This window comes from Gavialis gangeticus, unplaced genomic scaffold, assembly GCF_001723915.1.
Source record: "Gavialis gangeticus isolate Ggan-Ray unplaced genomic scaffold, GavGan_comp1, whole genome shotgun sequence".
Lineage (NCBI taxonomy): Eukaryota > Metazoa > Chordata > Crocodylia > Gavialidae > Gavialis > Gavialis gangeticus.
This window is the reverse complement of record NW_017729024.1, coordinates 127,935,119-127,953,085: the sequence shown is the minus strand read 5'-3', so window position 1 is coordinate 127,953,085 and position 17,967 is coordinate 127,935,119. Positions and strand designations below refer to the sequence as shown.

At 37.2% G+C, this 17,967-nt stretch overlaps 1 protein-coding gene across 3 annotated transcripts in view; it reads right to left on the bottom strand.

Annotated features, from left to right (window-relative positions):
- Positions 1 to 17,961, bottom strand: part of HMGCR (3-hydroxy-3-methylglutaryl-CoA reductase) — a 24,361-nt gene extending 6,400 nt beyond the window's left edge. The window contains exons 1-15 of one of the 3 annotated variants that reach the window (XM_019517699.1): positions 17,921 to 17,961; positions 14,100 to 14,287; positions 13,511 to 13,622; positions 11,723 to 11,810; positions 11,399 to 11,483; positions 9,177 to 9,282; positions 7,129 to 7,235; positions 5,577 to 5,693; positions 5,125 to 5,276; positions 2,793 to 3,037; positions 2,467 to 2,636; positions 1,996 to 2,190; positions 1,015 to 1,173; positions 720 to 877; positions 82 to 187 (exon numbers count right to left, since the gene is read on the bottom strand). In XM_019517699.1, coding sequence (XP_019373244.1) covers positions 82 to 187; positions 720 to 877; positions 1,015 to 1,173; positions 1,996 to 2,190; positions 2,467 to 2,636; positions 2,793 to 3,037; positions 5,125 to 5,276; positions 5,577 to 5,693; positions 7,129 to 7,235; positions 9,177 to 9,282; positions 11,399 to 11,483; positions 11,723 to 11,810; positions 13,511 to 13,622; positions 14,100 to 14,270 — 1,971 coding nt within the window. In that variant the 5' untranslated portion in view covers positions 14,271 to 14,287; positions 17,921 to 17,961. Of the gene's footprint in view, positions 1 to 81; positions 188 to 719; positions 878 to 1,014; positions 1,174 to 1,995; positions 2,191 to 2,466; positions 2,637 to 2,792; positions 3,038 to 5,124; positions 5,277 to 5,576; positions 5,694 to 7,128; positions 7,236 to 9,176; positions 9,283 to 11,398; positions 11,484 to 11,722; positions 11,811 to 13,510; positions 13,623 to 14,099; positions 14,288 to 16,777; positions 17,366 to 17,776; positions 17,800 to 17,920 lie in introns of those variants that run through there. The other 2 variants (XM_019517701.1, XM_019517700.1) reach the window with 2 other exon arrangements.
- Positions 17,962 to 17,967: the final 6 nt, after the last annotated feature.

The following is a 17,967-nucleotide window of genomic DNA, read 5'->3' as shown; positions in this document are numbered from 1 at the left end:
CACACTCCCCCCCCCCACACACACACACATACACAAGTTTAAAAACTATTTAGAAATGCAGAAACAGAAACTAGACCTTACTTTTGAGAGCATGTTCATTCCCATTGCATCCCCTGTTTTCGACTGAAAACGGATATAAAGGTTACGACCAGCCAAACTGATGTGAAGCTTCTGTAGACGAGCAAACCTGTAAGAGTCAAATGACAACATAGGAAATATTTCCTTTCTCCCTTATCTCCATAAGGGCTAACTGATATTCAGGTACAAATTACTGATAACCCATCATTAATGGTCGATAACCCTGCTAACCATAATCTGCTCCTCCTCAATGTAGAAAGGGAGGCCATCAGCATCAATTATCAGACATAGAGTTTTCTCAAAAGAAGGGCTTAAAATGGACTAGTCCTGAGAGTATTTTTTACTGCTTTTTTATACAATTTTATTTTTTCTTGCTATGACTAAATTGCTTGCTGTCCTATGACATGCAGCATTTATTAATAATGCAAATGTTAACCAGATAGTAAACATTAATAATGTTGCTCCATTCTCAGACCAAAATTATGGCAAATCCCAGATAGGAACATGATAATTTCTTGCATCATAATATAAATAGATACAATTTGGAGCTTTCTAAAATGAAGTGTGCACACACACATTTTATCTCCATCTATATATCTCTCATCTAAAATGTGAAATGCTTTACAGGAAGTTATACTAACCTGCTTGTGCTGTCAAAGGACTCTTTGATTACTTTAAACCCTTCAGAGTTTTCAAGCCAAGCCTTCACCTGTGCAGCAAGACAGGCAGTGGGTAGTCTTACAACAGGTCCTCTAGTCATTCCATCTCCTAGAACACAACTGCTTGCTCCTCCACTAAGCTAAGACCAAAAGGAACACGAACACTATTATGAATGACTGATAATGTTATAGAAACAAAATATATAGTGATAATTTTTAAATAAATTGATAACTTCGAGGCCAGGCAAGCAGCTAGCCAATTCCGTCAGGTACTCACACATATTGCTCTGCACCCTCTGTTTGTACTTGCGACTAGACAGCCTTCTGTTGTTGCCATTGGAACTTGAAACTCTTTGCTATCCAGAAAAAGAGGCCCAGCTACACCTACAGGGATGGGCATGTATCCAATCACATTTTCACAGCAAGCTCCCATTACCTTAGAAATAAAGTTAAACGTAAATGTCATTAAAGATGTTACATTGTTATAACATACTTCATGAACAAGTCTCTGTTTTTTCTTTATCCACAGAGCAGATTCCCATCCCAATGCTTATAAATAAATCAAACAAGTTACTTATATACTACCAACTGAATTATGCATACAATGGAACTTTGTTTTAATGCATTTTATGGTGTTTTTATATTTGCACAGTTTACTATACTTGTAAAAGAATAATAGTAATCTAGTGTAGCTAACTAGACTGTTTAATTCTTGAAGTAATGCCCAGTAATGAATAAAACTAAATTTTTTTAATGTTAGTGACTGCTATGTCCTTGTATCTATCTAACAGGATGTGTTACTGTATGACATGAAAACTGCTCTAAATGGACTGTCTGACTTTGTAAGATTTTCCTTTCAATTAAGACTAAAACTCATTTTTCCATTTATCCTACTGGACTCATCCGTAGCATTAACAGAATCCTATGTTAGTGGGATCAGAGACCTGCATATAGTTATCCTTTTGTGTCAAATAACCAAAATTATTTAGATTCCCAAGATTTAATTTAAAATAAATTACCCTGTACTACACTGAAGGTTCTCACAACAGTAAGAACTGAATGCAAATCAGTGTAATCTGCCATTTTTGAAGTACTTGTAATGAATCAGATACCAAACTAAAATCAAGGTCAGAGAGCTCTCTGATAACTACTCAGAAATTATTAGTATACATGAATTATAATAATTTTGAAAAAACTGAGATAACAGAAAAGTTCCCTTGCAAATTAATTCACTCTTACTTATCTACATCATCCTTACCAAAGAATAATTGTAATTCCTGTAAGGAAGATACTCTAAGGATGTAGGTTCAGGGAGCTTCTGAGATAAAATCTGTCTGCGGATGGATACACCACGTTCTTGAGTCTCCATCATCATTTCCAATTTATAGGCAGGAATGTGCTTAGCATTGACAAGGTTGATGACCTCAGCATCAGTGAGAAATTTTGCACCCTTCTAGATATATTGAAGAAAAAAAAAAAAAAGATGCTTTGACTGCATGGTAGAAACTGGAAGTACAACTATTTTTCCAGTGTGGAAAAAGATGCCCTTTATTTCAGAATCAGCAGATCAACCTTTTGAAGAGATATTTCAATATCAATATGAGATTTGCAAGATGCAGAAACATTCCAAATTAACTTCTGGTTTACTTATATCAGTTATAAATGCATGTGACAATGAACAGGCAAACTCTGCACTAGCAATGAAAACCTTATACTTCTCTTTTCTCACCTCTGTATTTTGAAGTATACAGAGACATTCTTCAATAGAACGTGGGTCTTTGGGTAATTCAACTTCAGGCTCTTTTCTATTAAATGAAGAAGTTTCCATGGGGGCACAACTACCAACAACAAATGTAGCTTTGACTGATGACTCTGCTAATACAGGTTTTATGACTTCAGCTGCATAAAGACAATTAGAAATAGATTTTAGGTTACCAAAAATTTAAACCAGACAAAATATTTTTAGTTATAAACCAGATTCAGTATTAAATTAATTATTCAATACCGATGTATAGGATCAGGCCCAAAATATAAAGATACCCTAAACAAAATTACCATTTCCCTCTCTGGAAATTATAGCTTCTTCACCCATGCTGGATTTCTGATTATTTTGTAAGAGTCCAGATTGTCTTCTGCAGCAGTTCTCAGGAATCTTTTTCTGGATCATCAATGGAGATGTTATAGGGTTTTTCAAAGAAAGTGTAGACTCAGTTTCTGTTTGTTCAAAGAAGATGTATTTCACAGCAAGGAGAAGGGCTAAACCAAGAGTGATTACTTGCTCAATATCCATACTTGCCATTCTAAATAAAGAATGCAAAAAACACCAAGTTAAAATGTGTTTTAGAAATGTATTGATGTGGCATTGTTAACCCCTCGCCCCCTCAGAACCTCATACAATAGTTTAACAAGCAAAACAGAAGACAGTATCTATCTCAAGGAAATGGTACAAAACCAATCTACGATACATCTCTGCTAGCTAATTTTGTATTTCCGTTCTGTATTTTATAAAATATACCGTATCTTCATTAGTTTTAACTAGAGCAATATGCTGAACTTAAGGTATGCAGATGTAACTAAGCCAGTTATGCTATCCGCTTTATCCCTGCTTAAATGGAAAAAGAGACAGAGTCCAGTTTTCAGAGCTAATGGAAATCTACAATTCCCACTAATTCCAGGTGAATTGTGGTCAGTCAGTACTTCTAACAATCAAACCAACAGTACTTCAATTAGAAAATAAATGTATTTAATGGAGAGATAACAAAGATAAGTATCTGTTTCTGCCTTCCTTGAAGGCACTGAAATCTTGTGCACGTTTTCCCAATGAATACAGAAATTGGTATGAACAGCTAAATAAACTACTTCAGTGTCATTAAACTCCTAAATCTCCCTCCACAACTAGTTTGCTCAAATTTTAATTCTCTGAAGTTTAATTTCTCTGAAGTTGTTTCAGATTTGTGAACTTGTAATTGATGACTTACAAAAAGGTCATTCTGCAGTTTTTGAAGAAAACTGTTCACCACCAAGCAAATTATGTTCAACTAAACAAAACACAGGACCAAGGAAAGAAAGAGAGATCTTGGCTTTAGGAAGGTCACAATTTCATTCAACCTATAGATATAATGATGATATATCTAAGTAGATAAATAAAAGAAATGCAGGTGCTGAGAAAATTTAAGTTATTATTTCAATTATTTCTTGCAATGTCTCTTTATTCATCTGCTACAGCACTCAAGTTAATTACCTTATTTACCTGAATCCAGGGTGACTTCGAATTTAAGATGACTCCCCAGTAATTAGATTCTATACATGGAATATTATAAATTTATTATAATTGTCCACATATAGAATCTAATTAGTGGAAGGTCATCTTAAATTCATCCCCCACACTGCTGTGGCAGGGAAAGCAGTGGTGGGGGACTCTTTGCTCCCTGTACCTGCCCTCCCTACCACCAAACTGCTGCTGTCTCCTGTTGCTTGACCCCCACCCCCCACCCCTGCTCCTTTTGCAGCCTGCCCCATTTCCTCCCTTCCCTGCCCACCTCCTCCCTTACCCTTTGCTCCTCTAAGGCAGGCAGCTGCAGCACAGCCCAGGCCTAGCCCCAGGACAGCTGGACCAGGGAGCAATGGCAGCAGCTCCTGGCCAAGCCAGGTTGGGGCTGGAGGGACTAGAGTGAGCAGAAGGAAGGGGGGAGAAGGGAAACAAGGAATGGAGAGGCAGACTGCAGCGCGGGAGCAGGCACAGGTATAGGGGCCAAGGTGTGGTGGGGGGGAGAGGGAAGGCTTCAGGTTCCTTCACCACCACGCTGCAGTATCCCCTATTGTCGCCCTTACCACATGCACCCTCCCCTGCCAAACAATTCTGCCCCTCAAAGCCAAAATTCAGCTGCTGCCTGCCGCAAGCTGGTACTTGAATTCAAGACAAAGCTTCAACCCCTCCCCTCTGTCCACAGGGGGGGCGAGGTGGGGGAGCTGATCTTGGATTTGAATAAATGTGGTACATTTAAATGTTAATTCAAAACATCAATTACTGAATCACCACTACATATCAAATATTTATTTTGCTCAGAAAACACACTATTTGGAATCAACAACATAAATGCAGGTTTCAAACATCTACTGTTTATCTAACATTAGATGGGTTAGCAACTATTAAAGGATCAGTTGGATAAATATAATGCATTGTAGTATGATTACAAAACCCAAAAATAGTGCCTTTGACCCTCAGGAGTCTAAAATATACCAGGCCTCAATGGACCATAGCTATGGCATATATAGATTGCTGGTGGCTATCCACAGCCCTCTTTACACTGGCTAGGTGGTAGAGCTGGGGGAGGAATTTTTTTTCCAGATGTAATAAATCTTTTTAGTAGTCAATATTTTCACCTACCTGGAAAGATAGAACTGCCATAAAGAAACATTAGGTTCAATTCTCTTTGGTGTATTTTCATCCAGTCCCACAGTGTTTTCTGTAGTACTGTTCTGAGCAGATGGTTCTGCTATCCAGCGGCTGTGGGCATGAACAAGAACCAAACCTAAAGACTAATAAAAAAGAAGCCAGTTAACCAGTTTGTTTTTCAGCTGTAATTAGTTAACTAATCTAATAACATACAGTAATTTTTTGCTTCTTCCCCAGGATGCAAAGATCTACTTAAAAGATCTAGGCATAAAGTACCATTCTTCATGGCTAAAAGCTTGTCTAATACCTCTCCCAAGTATACATTTGAGCCAATAAAAGCTCTCACAAAAAACCTGGTTCCTGCTCTGATATGTACTTTAATTATGTCCTTACCCTTTTCTAGGAAGAAGGGGAAGGGTAAAGGAAAAAAACCCAACACATACCATAATCATTTTAACCCTCTGTGTTACAGGGTTTGGCTTATTTTCTTCTTCTTCCAAAACACGGGCAAAGTGACTAAGCTGCCATATGGGACGCCCCTCCCGACTTTCCCGAGAAAGCTGCAAAAATAACCAAAGGTCAGTGCACACAATTAAATAGAGCAGGAAGCCAGACTTACCACTTTACCTCTAGAAAATTTAATTACTGAGTTTTTGTCAACAGCAGAGGGCATATCTATGCTGCAAACTTCATGTACCAGACAGCAGAGGACTCAAAAAATACTGTGCTGCACAATCTACCCCCTAATCCAGAAGGACTACCTACATCTGCTTGCTACTGGAGGTGTGGGTAAGTGTGGGCTACTTAGTGCTGACACTCAGCAATGCCAATTAGTCTGTCCATAGCATCAAAGAAACATGGCTACATTGCTTCCAGTTCCAGGAGATACCCCTCTTCTCTACAAGCTGTTTCCAAGGGTGCTGCAGCCTCGTACAGTAAATTAGCAATGTAGCCATACAAAAAGTTGAATTGGTTTAATTTCAAATCAGTATTTAATTCAGTGCAACCCCCACTATAGGCACCTTTTCACTTAAAAGTTGCTTATTCTGGTTTACTTGAAACCAACATCAAACCAACTGAAACTAAGCCAGAATATGCACATGTTTAACTAGATCATTTTAAGAGCTTAATTAAATAGGCATAACTGTCTCATGCAGACACATCATTTGTTATGTTTGATTTACTTAATTATATTAAAAGACTCAGTGACAATATATGAAGAATCAAAGAAAAAAACTGAGACCCAAACTGAAGATTTCAGCCTAAAATGTTCAACTCTGTGCTTTAAATTAAATCTAAATCTATACAGTAAAGATATATATAAAGTAACTATGGGAGCATAATCCGATTTGAGAAGTATTCCAGAAGTTAAACATGAAAACAACTATGAGTTTTCAACAAACTAGAAGATTATATTCTATTTTAGCTTTCAACTTCTTGTATTTATTGTAGTCTTTTGGCCCAGGTGCATCATAACTTTTAGAAATGATTATGATTTCATTACAACAAATTAATACACTGAAGGGACATAAACCAAAAAGGGTAGATTTACCCAAACCCAAGACATCTTCAAATTTAAGACAACTGCCCAACAATTAGATTCTATACATGGAAAATTATAAATGCATTTTAATTTTGTACATACAGAATCTAATTAATTAGTGGATAATTGTCTGAAACTTATCCCTTCTACTGCTATGGCAAAGCAAGCAGTGGCAAGGGACAAGGGGCCAGACCTTAACCTCTTGCTCCCTTGCCCCTGCCTGTGCCTCCCTCTCCAGAGCCCGCCCCCTCTGCCCCTCCATGCCTGTACCCCTCAATCCCTTGCCCCTCCCTACTCCTCCCTGCAGCTTGCACTTCAACCCATTACCCCCCTCCTAACCCTGTAGCACGTTACCCCTTTTTTTAAAGCAGCAGCTAAACAAAGAAAATTATGGCACAGACATTAAGCCACTGTGCTCTAATACTGTTAACGCGATCTTGAAAAGGTCTTACCTCTAAGACCAACGACACACAAGCTGGAAAGAAGGTCATGAAAACGAAGTAGTTGGCAAGAACTGACATGCAGCCAAAGCAGCACATGATCTCAAGTTGTCGTACTCCTATATAGATATAAATATATATATATATAGATACACACACACACGAAAAAGGCCAAATTCTTACATGGGAGCACAACATAAGTTTCCACATACAAAACGTGTTACAAGGCTAACAGGAAAAAAAAATATTTTGCTGGCTTGCTATATCACAGAAAGGACTGTTTTTCCCTTTGACTGAGAAAAGTGAATATATGATAAAAGAATAGTTCTGTATTTGTTTTTAAACAGATACACTAAAAAATATTTTTAGAACTTTCTAAACCTTCTGTTAGGATTTATAGTGTATAATGTGCCTCTAGGAATGAAACAAAACATAGTTAAGCATTAAAATATATTATTACTGTTCAAACACTAATCATAGGACTAGTCCCAACTTTTCAGGCTTCAGTTTTCAACTTCCATTCCTCTATCTAGCAGCAATAATAAACTTTAATCCATGATATTTTGGACAGTCAAGTATCCAAGAAGTCAGGAACATTTGCCTGCAGCTACTCTTTCAAAAACACTGAATGCTAACCAGTTCTCACCTTTCTTTCTAATTTTTGTTTTATAATCCAAAAACAAAAAAGTTCCAGAAGCAATTTAAAATGTCAGCATTTGTCTGGTCATAAACACTGCAAAAATGATATAATTATAATAAAGGTACATTTAAAATTAATTAAACTGAATCTTAAAAATGGCAACAACAACAAAGTTTAAAGGTATTCTTCACAGGGAAAAGACAGCCTTGTGCATTTTTCAGATGTACCAAAGTAGACAGAAAGGCTTTTCTTTTCAACTCTTTCCCTCCAGAAAAAGCGATTCATATTAGGATAGATAAGACCTGAATTTCTAAATGGACTTCATAAAGATAGGAGAACTAATAAAGTGTTAGAGAGAACAACAGAGAGTATACCAAGAACGGAAATATTTTTAATTGCATTATTTAACTCTTGTTGGCAAAATTATACACTTTTTGGACATGTTACAGATTCAACACCTGATGTCTTCAGTTAAAGTAAGAGAACTAACTGGATAAATCCTCCAATATATCCAGCAGGTCCCACAGTGGAAGTGACAAGCAAATTAATATTCCAGGTATTTTTAAAAGGTAAACCAGCAAGAAAAAATACCCTCAGAAATCCACAGACTACCAACTCATTTTAGACATTATTACAGCATATTGTATTTATTGGTGACATTACTGGCTACACTGGCCAAAAAAAGCCAATAGCTGGTTTGTTAATTTCCCTTTTATAGGTGACGATCTGATATGGCACAGATATATTGGTGCACCTCTACTTTAAAGTATCTAAGATAGTTAAATTTTAAAAACCTTAAATATTGTAAATATCCCTTTTTGTGGACTTATGGCTTACAGTTTATTCTAAAAAATTATTGAATTATTTATGTCTGAAAAACTACTACTTTTTACACTTAACTACTTCTCCTTAATTACTAGACTTAGAATCAATGAAGATCAAGAGGTATAGGAAAGAAAAATGTCACTGGAAGTTTTAGTTAAAACAGCCTAATAATCCTTAGCACATAGTTCCAATTTAGAAACATTAGTTTTTGCAACAGCATGATGTAGGCAAGCGAGTGGTTTTCTCTCATCCATTTGTAAAAACAATTCCACTATAATGGAAGATTTTAATTTAGTCAGGGATAGAAGCACAATACAAGATCCAACTCCGCAAATGGATACGTGCAGGAAAGCTTTGTACCTGCACACTATCGCATAAGAACCCAAAGGAATTAATTATTTTTCCATTGGGTCATCAGACCTCAGTACTATTCAGATCTGAACAAAAAAAACAAGTACTTTCAAAAAACAGTGGCATCTCCCCTACCGTGCCCACACTGTGAAACATGATGGGTCAAAAACATCAATTATTTGAGGACCTGAAGACACCCGATACCATACTTCAGAGAACTAGACCCCTGATTTTAATCACTCACCGGACATGGTACCAACACCAATCACAAGACACTCAACGAGGGCATCTAGTGTAAATGTAGGACCCAAGATTGCCATTCCACGTGAAATATTTTCTCTTACTTCATCCTATAAAAACCACAGAAATCTCTATCAATTAAAACAAAGATAAAAATTGGAAAATAGGAATATCTGCAGTTACTGTAGTCCGCAGAGAATGGTTAGACTCACAACTTTTGATTCCTGAAGAATTGGATTGGCAGGAGTCAGAGGAAATATGCAATGACAGGCATAACTGGTGAGCTAGATTTGTTCCTAGAACCTCTTAATCCTCCAAAATAATAAGATACAGGCCCCCCGAGCAGGACTAAGCCTGTTCTTACATTCTTAACTTCATATAGAAGTATTATAGTTATAACTAACAAAGCAAGGATTAAAAAGGCTTAACTCCTTACTCAGTATAGATGTTCATTGCTCAAATTCTCCTAAGGCTATATTTGTTCTTTACTTTAATCATTTCAGTTCATTCAGGCTGTTATCCCTTTTCTTAAACATTTTTATTACTTCATCATTTATGTAATCTGATTAATTAAAAAGTAACTCTTTATTTTAGATAGCAGGTGTTCTGAATCACATTTAAATTAAGACAGACTTCTGATTAAAAAACTATGTAAGGTTTTTAAAAAGATACAACATATCAACACAGAACTACTTTATTTCTGTGCCAACTAGCTTTTAAATAATAGTTGTTTTCTATTCTAAGAAAATTAAGACTACTCTGGATCATAGGCTGAGTCCTAAACAACACATCCCTTTTTCTTATGAAACAATCCATTTAAAAAGGCATTCCAGGTCTCCCAAGAAAAAAAATCTCATGAGTATAATTGTTCATGAAGAATTCTCCTCTCTCACAGGAAGTTTAAAAATGTCTTTTTCTTCAAAAAATAAAATTATATCTAGATGCTTGGATCTGAAAGTCTCCAAATTCAAAAGCTTAGTCCTACTAGACAGAATTTAATGATAAAGCTATAAAAATTATTATAATGACATTAGTGTTAAAATAGAAATTTCAGACTTTAAATGGAACAACATAAAGAGGTCAATGAAAAAAGAGAAAGACTGGAGCCCAATCTGAAAAAGTCACTGACAACAATCCTACGAAAACTGACAATGTTTAAAAAAAGTAAATATTATGATTTATCATTACATTTCACATTCCAGTACAGGGCATTATTATTCACCAATTTTAGGAGACTAAAAATTGCAGGAATTCTCTCACAACCCTTAATTCCAGTAATTAATATTATAACTTGCTTACTGTATTTTCTCCCTCACAATACACTTTCCCCCCAAAATAGATGTTGAACAAAACATTAGAAGAAGTATGGTGATGGCAGTTTCTGCTGCTTGTTCTGGCTGGTCAAAAACAAAAGTACAGTCAGCACATGATCCATAGGGAGCAGAACAATAAGTAGCTCGGCTCCCCTGGTGCTGCTACTCAGTTACGTGCTAAAATGAAAGTTTTTTTCATTCGAAAACAAGGTGCAAAACAAGGTGCAAATGTTATTGCAGGGTGTGCTGTATCCAAGAAAATATGGTATTTATTCATTAAACTAAATCGCCTTTCTTACAGTTTTGTATCTTAAAAAAGGCAAGGATTCTTGCTATAAATAAAATCAGTGAGATGCAAAAAGGCAGTTATTTAGATTTGCATATGATTAGGATAGGGAGCTCAAAACTGAGGCCACACAGTGCTTGGATACTTAAAGCACGCAAACAAAACCCCCACAAAAAATACGTTTCATACAAGAAAGCACAAAAAGTTTTTTTTTCTCTCCTTTTTACTTAAGCATTGTTCAGGTGGTTGTACATATACCTTACAACCTTTATTTTAATTAGTTTTTTGTCTGTAATTGATAGCTTTACTAAATAGGTTTGCTTATTGTCTTTACGCTAAAATCACAGGCCCAGATCTTGTAAGCAATTCCATACAAGTGACTCTGCTAAATCTGACTAGTCCTATTGATGTTTTAGTCAGGCTACTCATTTAACCATCTCCTAACCTAGAATATCAGAAAGTTGGAATTTTGAATTTCATAATGGAATTCATAGTAGATTTTATATTCTATATTAACAGACTTGACAGAGCATTAGTAGGCATAGTTTTGTCTATGCATATCTCAGTTCTCTGGCACTCATATTCAGGTGATAAATTCAATAGCTAAATTATAAAAAAAATACTCACCTGTGAGTTGGAACTGAGTGCAAATTTAGCTAATGCACTGGCTCTGGAAAGATCAATAAGAAGCAGGAAAAATGGCAATGCCTCACTGAAACAAGAGGAACTTGTTAATGACAAATATCGTTACATTAAAATAAACTAACAAAAGCCCAAATCTCTGCATTCTTTCTAAAACAGAGGGGAACGATTTTTGAAGAGGGGGCTACATATGTTAATCTATCAATTATAGAGTTCTAAATAATTTAGATCAGAAAAACTCTTGCATCATTTCAGAATGAAAAAAAGTTCCATTTGTCTTTTAAAAACCTAAAAACACATAATACTTACTTCAAGCCTGTCAGTTCTTTATCCAGGAAGTGAATTACCACTGTACTAAAAACAAAACTTGAGAAGATTGTGAAGAGGCCAGCAATACCTTTAAGAAAAAAATACTAAAAGTCACACCTTTAGACACCAGCTAAGACAAACATGAAAAGTCAAACAGCTTACAATCTAATTTTCAACTTTGTCAAAAGGTATTTTTTCCAAAAGATTCTAGAGTCCAAGTCTTCTCTTTTGCAAGAATAAGCAGTTCTCCAAGACTCAAAAGTATTTTAGTGCTACTGTAACCCAGGGTATTTATTTGATATTCCGCCTCTTTTGAGCACCAAGGCAATTCCAGCTAATTCTACATTTGGGAAGGATGATTTGGTTCATACCATAACATTACCTAGAGAAGACAGAAACCAGTTTAAAAACTAAAGGCTAAATTTAATGCAGTAAGGGTTTTTTCTCAGCTGCAGAATACAATGAATACTCATGAGAAAATACCACTTTTTCTTGTTATTAGAGAGCAAGACCTATCAGAACGTCAAGTTGGGTGCTTACTGGGAAAACCTAAAACATAAGAGCGAAAATCATTTATGAAATTACTACTGCAGTAAAATCCCATTGTGATCAGAACTGCACACAGATCCAAATAAGGGCCACTAAGATGGTTAAGGAATGGAAACTTTTTTCTATGAAAAAAATTAAAGAAGCTTGGCTTGTTTGGCTTAACCAAAAAAGAGATGATGAAAGACAAAGCAGAGCTGTACCTTAAAAATTGGTCTGTTAGGTGCAACTCTTCCCTACCTTCCGTCTGATTGCAGACTGACATAGCTAAATACCTCCCTTTTAAAACAGAAATGGAGAGGGCACGTGATTACTCTTTACATATATGTTTGTAGGGTAAATATTTGGGAAGCAGAAGGACTTTTTAGGCTGAAAAATTATGCTAGCACAAGGCCAAATGGCAACAAACTGGAAACTATAAGAAAATTTCTAACCAAAGGAATAAAGTTTTAGAATAATTTTCTGAGTCAATTAGATGGACAAAGGAACTTGAATTGCTTTAAAACTGAACTCGATAAGTAAATGGTAGGGTTAGTATGATATATGGCAAGACAGAGATTTATGGCAGTGCATCTCATACAGAAGCCATATTCTCAATCCCAGTGTTGGGGTATAACATCTAAGCTGTAAAATCTTTAAAATACAGATTTAAAAACGCTGGCTAATTAAAAACAAGACCTTCCAAAGGAGATCCTTCTATAAATAAAATCTATTTTTTTATGGTTAGTGTAGGAAGGAAAGGTGATATGCGAAATCTAGTCTAAGAAAAAATGTATTTGGCTTTGGCTTGTTTTACTTTAATCCAGTAGTTAGTCTTTTGCCAAATATTTACAAATTTGTTTCTTTTGCAATTCAAGTCATTTCAGTACGGGAAGACTGATGGTGTACAAACTTCTGATAAACTGGCATTCAGATGTTAATGTCATCTTTTTAAATTATTAAAAAAACCCAGAACCATGTTTTAACGATGCTTAAAATTAAAATTACTGCTACATTTAAACAAAATAAAATATCCAGAGAAATTCAAATAAAGATCTCCTGGCTTCTCACTAACAGAAAAGAAAAGAACATCAGCTACTCTGATTTCTCAGGATGGCCAAACTAAAAAAGTTGATCCCACTATACATGTAAGTATTTATAATCTAATATTCACTATCGTTCTACAAAAAAATAAAAATAAATTTAAAAAAAAAAAATAATCAATAAATATATAAATAATAAATGCAAAATGAGATACAATACCTAAAATATATTTTGATCCAAGTTGCCTTAGATTCTGAAACTGGAAGTAAATGTAAAGGATTGCTATACAGCGTGTGATTGTCAGGATTATGATATCGCTGCTCAAAACATCCTGTTTAAAATAAAAACAGCTTTAGTTGGCTTTCATATTAAAAATCAGATGACTGCTTAACAATTAGAAGTACCACAGGTAAGGCTATTAAAAAAAATCATGGAATTTTATCGTAATACAGCAAGGACTTACCTTTTATCAAGTATTCAAAAATTTTAAATATTGCAAAAATATTGAAGTATTAATGCCAAGTCTCTGTGATCTAGCAAGTATAATAGGATTAAAAACTCAATTAAACAAAGACCTACTGTATCATACTGTCAAACACCTGCTCATAGAACTATAAACTTCCAAAAACAGGGAAATGATGTGGACATTTTTTTTTAGCGGCTAGCATGAGAATTACTTTATTTCTAATAATGCAGTAAGATTCTTCAGCATCTGCCTCTACTGTATGAGAAAAAAATCTGTATTTTAAACAGAGAAGTTTCAGATAATTAGTATACCAACTATACAAAGCAATTTTAAAATTCTTACTTCTTCAAACTTTGGGCACTCATAATTCCAGCCACAGATCTTATCATTGCCTGTAAACATCTTCATAGACATCATACAAATGGTTAATGTCACAGTCCCAACAATGACTTCCCATGGATGAGAGGCAACAAAAAGTCCATGCATTCGAAAGAGCCTAGACAGCATTTTCATGTTTGTTTGTCTTATACCTAGAACGATATGCAATAGAAGAATATTTAACATAGATAAGTGAAAGACATGGAAAAAATGAGAAAAATCTGTAACTTCCTCCCAGCTACTTCCCATCAGCTTTGTTTTATCTTATTTAAAAAAATCTTAGCTCCATCACCTTACCTTCCAATTTAAAACAATGAATTTATTTCTACTGTCCCCAAAAAACATTTACCAATCTGTTCTACAGCTGCCTCAACATGCAAAGAAAAAAAAATACCCCAAAACCATACGTGGCTTTTCCATCCCAACTTCTCCAGGCAACATACCATCACTTCCCTAATCCTCCTCCAAGCACCTACTTGAAATCCCTGGATTTCTTCTTTTCCTATCTCTTCTATCCTCCATAACTATTTATGAATTACACTGGCCTTCCCTCTAGTCAGTTCTGCTCTGTAATTATTTCCTGACTTCTCTGCCCTTAACAAGTCAATTGTTCCAACTTGCACATGCAAGGGCTATGAAATCTCCAGACTCTGCCTACAATTTAGATTTCTGTGTTAGTAATAGTTAGTTAGTGTAGACCAACCATGAACATTTTAAACACTAGGCCAATTAACTCTGCTTAACCAAAGATACCACATGCAAAATATAATATATGTCCTATGCTATTGCTCCCATTAATGCTATTATGGTATTGGGAAATTTTCACAAAAAATGGTAAGTGCACAAGAGGCCTTAAGTTCTTACTGCAGCATCTTCTTTTTCAATATTTCTTTGGGGGACTCCTACTTTTAACAGACCCTTAACAAGGCTCCTGGCTTGACTTCTTCAATATACTATCTCATTCCCTCCACACAGTTTTAATGATTATTTTTATACTTATGACCAAACTGACCTATCAGATTTTTCATCATGCATCCACATCTCAAAAACCTTGACATCTTATTTACACTTCAAACATCAACCCCCTTATTAACTTCTCTATCAGTTCCCTGCATTTTCCCCACCCAACCCTACAACTTTAATGCTATTTTGACTCTTCCTTTTTTCATTCCTCTTCTGCATGCAGGCACTCTACCACTTTATCTTCATTTCTCCTGTTAAAACCTGGATCATTTGCACCTCTACTACATTCAATCTGCTCTAGCCTACCTGCCTCACACCATGCCTATCATTTCAGATCAATTTAAAAGCAATCCCAAAACCCTTGAAGGTGGCACCGCAGATTGACACATTAGAGACTACCTGGTTCAGAGAAGCATAAGCTTTCATAGGTGTCAGCATTTAATGAAATAGGCTACATTACTCTCCAAGGTTCCACCCTGCCCTGCCTCCTGCTTGACTTCAGACTAACATGGCTAACCACCTTTCTGAAGACTGTCAAAATGAAATGGTGGTGGTGTCACTGAAATCAATAGCAGAAATCTTACCAACTTTGATAGTCAGAATTTCATCCCTGTTCTTCATAAGGATCAAGGTTAGCAACAGTCCTGAACCTTCCTGTCATAATTTCCACTTTTCTAAACAAACAACAAATTACTGACATTTTTGAAAGCCGATTTTACTTCATATACTAATTTTAGATGCCTAAGAGTAAAGCTAACAAATATACCAATGTAAAATTACTTTATTTGAATCTATTTAGAAACAAATGTATTCATTTGATTGGGAAAATAAATGCACAAAATATTTAGTATTTTGGAGAATTAGTTATTGATACGAAACATAAGGGTGCTTAACTACTGACACTGGTTAAAAATAATTCCATCAGCCAATGACAGGCTCCCATTTGTAACCCAATAATTTTTTAATAGTATTATTAACTATTTATCTGCCTGGAAGCAGCAGTTTCACTGAATAAACACATTTAGCTTCTTTTAAAAAGAACTTTAATACTGCATACTTATTGGATTACTGTGCATTGTAAAATGAAAAACATTTGCAACTTTACAAGCACAGACACCTAATTCTCTTTAAACAGGAAAACATAATAATAAAGTGAATACAACTATGCTTACTATTGTTGCATAAGGTGATAGGGCTCTACTGTATTTTTGATGACTCAGAAATATAAATGTTATAAAGTCTAGCGCCTTCCAGCTTGCCCTCATTTTCCACAGCAAGATCTATTTTCTCAGCACAACTGTACTTCCTAGTAAGCTGACAAGTCCACTGATCCTAATTCATTCTCTGAAAACTGGCATACAATAATCTTTCTTCAAGTACTCCGTCCTCGTGCAAGGCGCCCCGGGGACACCGTGCAGCAACAAGTGGGCCCCATAGACAGTCTGTCAACTGTCCACACAGCAACATTAAATTCCAGCAGTGTAAGAAGGCAGCCAGGCATCTGGAGTCACTTCTGTACCTAGGGGCACTTGCAACAGTTACCACCACTGCTGCCAAGCTTGCATGGCTGCAGCAAAAGCCATTACTTATTCAATTTAACCAGAACATCAAAAAGCACTTACGAAATGCAAAAAACTCCAGGTGCCTTGCCCAAACATGAAGTTTACAAGCCTACTTACAAAAACACAGGCTCCTACAACCTTCTCAAATCCAAGAAAGAATTAAGGGATGAAAAAAGGAGACGAAAACACACATTAAATACTTTTAAACTGTAGCTGGCCAAAAATTGCAGTGACCTGCAAGGAAAGAGACTAACTATGTGCCACTTCATCAAGAGCAGGGGACAAAAAAAACAAAACAAAAAAAACCCAACAGCATCTTATTAAACCATCAAAATAACATCCCATCAAGCCAGCAATAATCTCCCTAAAAACCATCCAGTCAGGTTCCCTCTCCAATTTCATCACCTCTAAGCCCAAGTAAAATTGCGGTCAAACACAATTAGCACTAAGAGGTAAGCACCCAAGTAACGTAATCCCATCGTTATTACAGTGATGATGACATCCCTAGGTGTCCCCCAAGGTGCTTTCAGGGTGGATCTATAGTCACTGACTGGTATGACTATCGTTGCCCTTTCTCTACTTCTCCAATCCTACCTCTTTCAACACCCAGGGCCTCTGGCTGTGCTGCGCACCGTTCACTACAGTCAGTCATTTTTGAGCACCCTACAAAGGTTTGCAGGAGATGGATGCACCTTTATTTGAGTCCTGGGGTAAGAGACCCCCCGCCCTTCCCCTGCACACCAAGGCCGGGAGACCCCCCCCCAAGGCAAGTTCTTTCTGCGGTTTCAGACGAGGCCCCAGAGAAAACAAACCGACGTCCCGCAGACTGGGCGATCAGAGTGGTGCCCAAAGCGATGCTCAGGCGGCCCCGCCCACACAGCAACTGCACGGGCCGCGCAGCGGCGAAGTGCCCAGAGCCGGGGCGGCCGGCCGAGAGCCAGCAGGGCAAGGGCCGCACCAGCCTCCCGCACTGCGCCCCGCACAGCCGCCGGGATCCGGGCGGCCTCCGTCCCCGTCCTCCTGCGCGGCGCCCCGGGGATAAGGGGGCGCGGAACCAGCTCATCTCCCCCGGGGGCAGGAGGCTCCTCTCAGCCCCTCGGCCGCTGCCGGACCCACCCAACGAACGCACCCGTCACCTCGTCCCCTGCAAGCCCTTCCGCCAGGCCGCGGGCGCGGCCCGGCCCCGAGCGCAGAAGGCCCCAGTCGCAAAGAGGCTGCCCGCGGCGCGCCTGATGGGAACGGCGGCCCTGCCGCACTCACCGCCCGCAGGCCCCAGCTTCGCGCCCTGCTGCCTTCCGCGTCGCTAC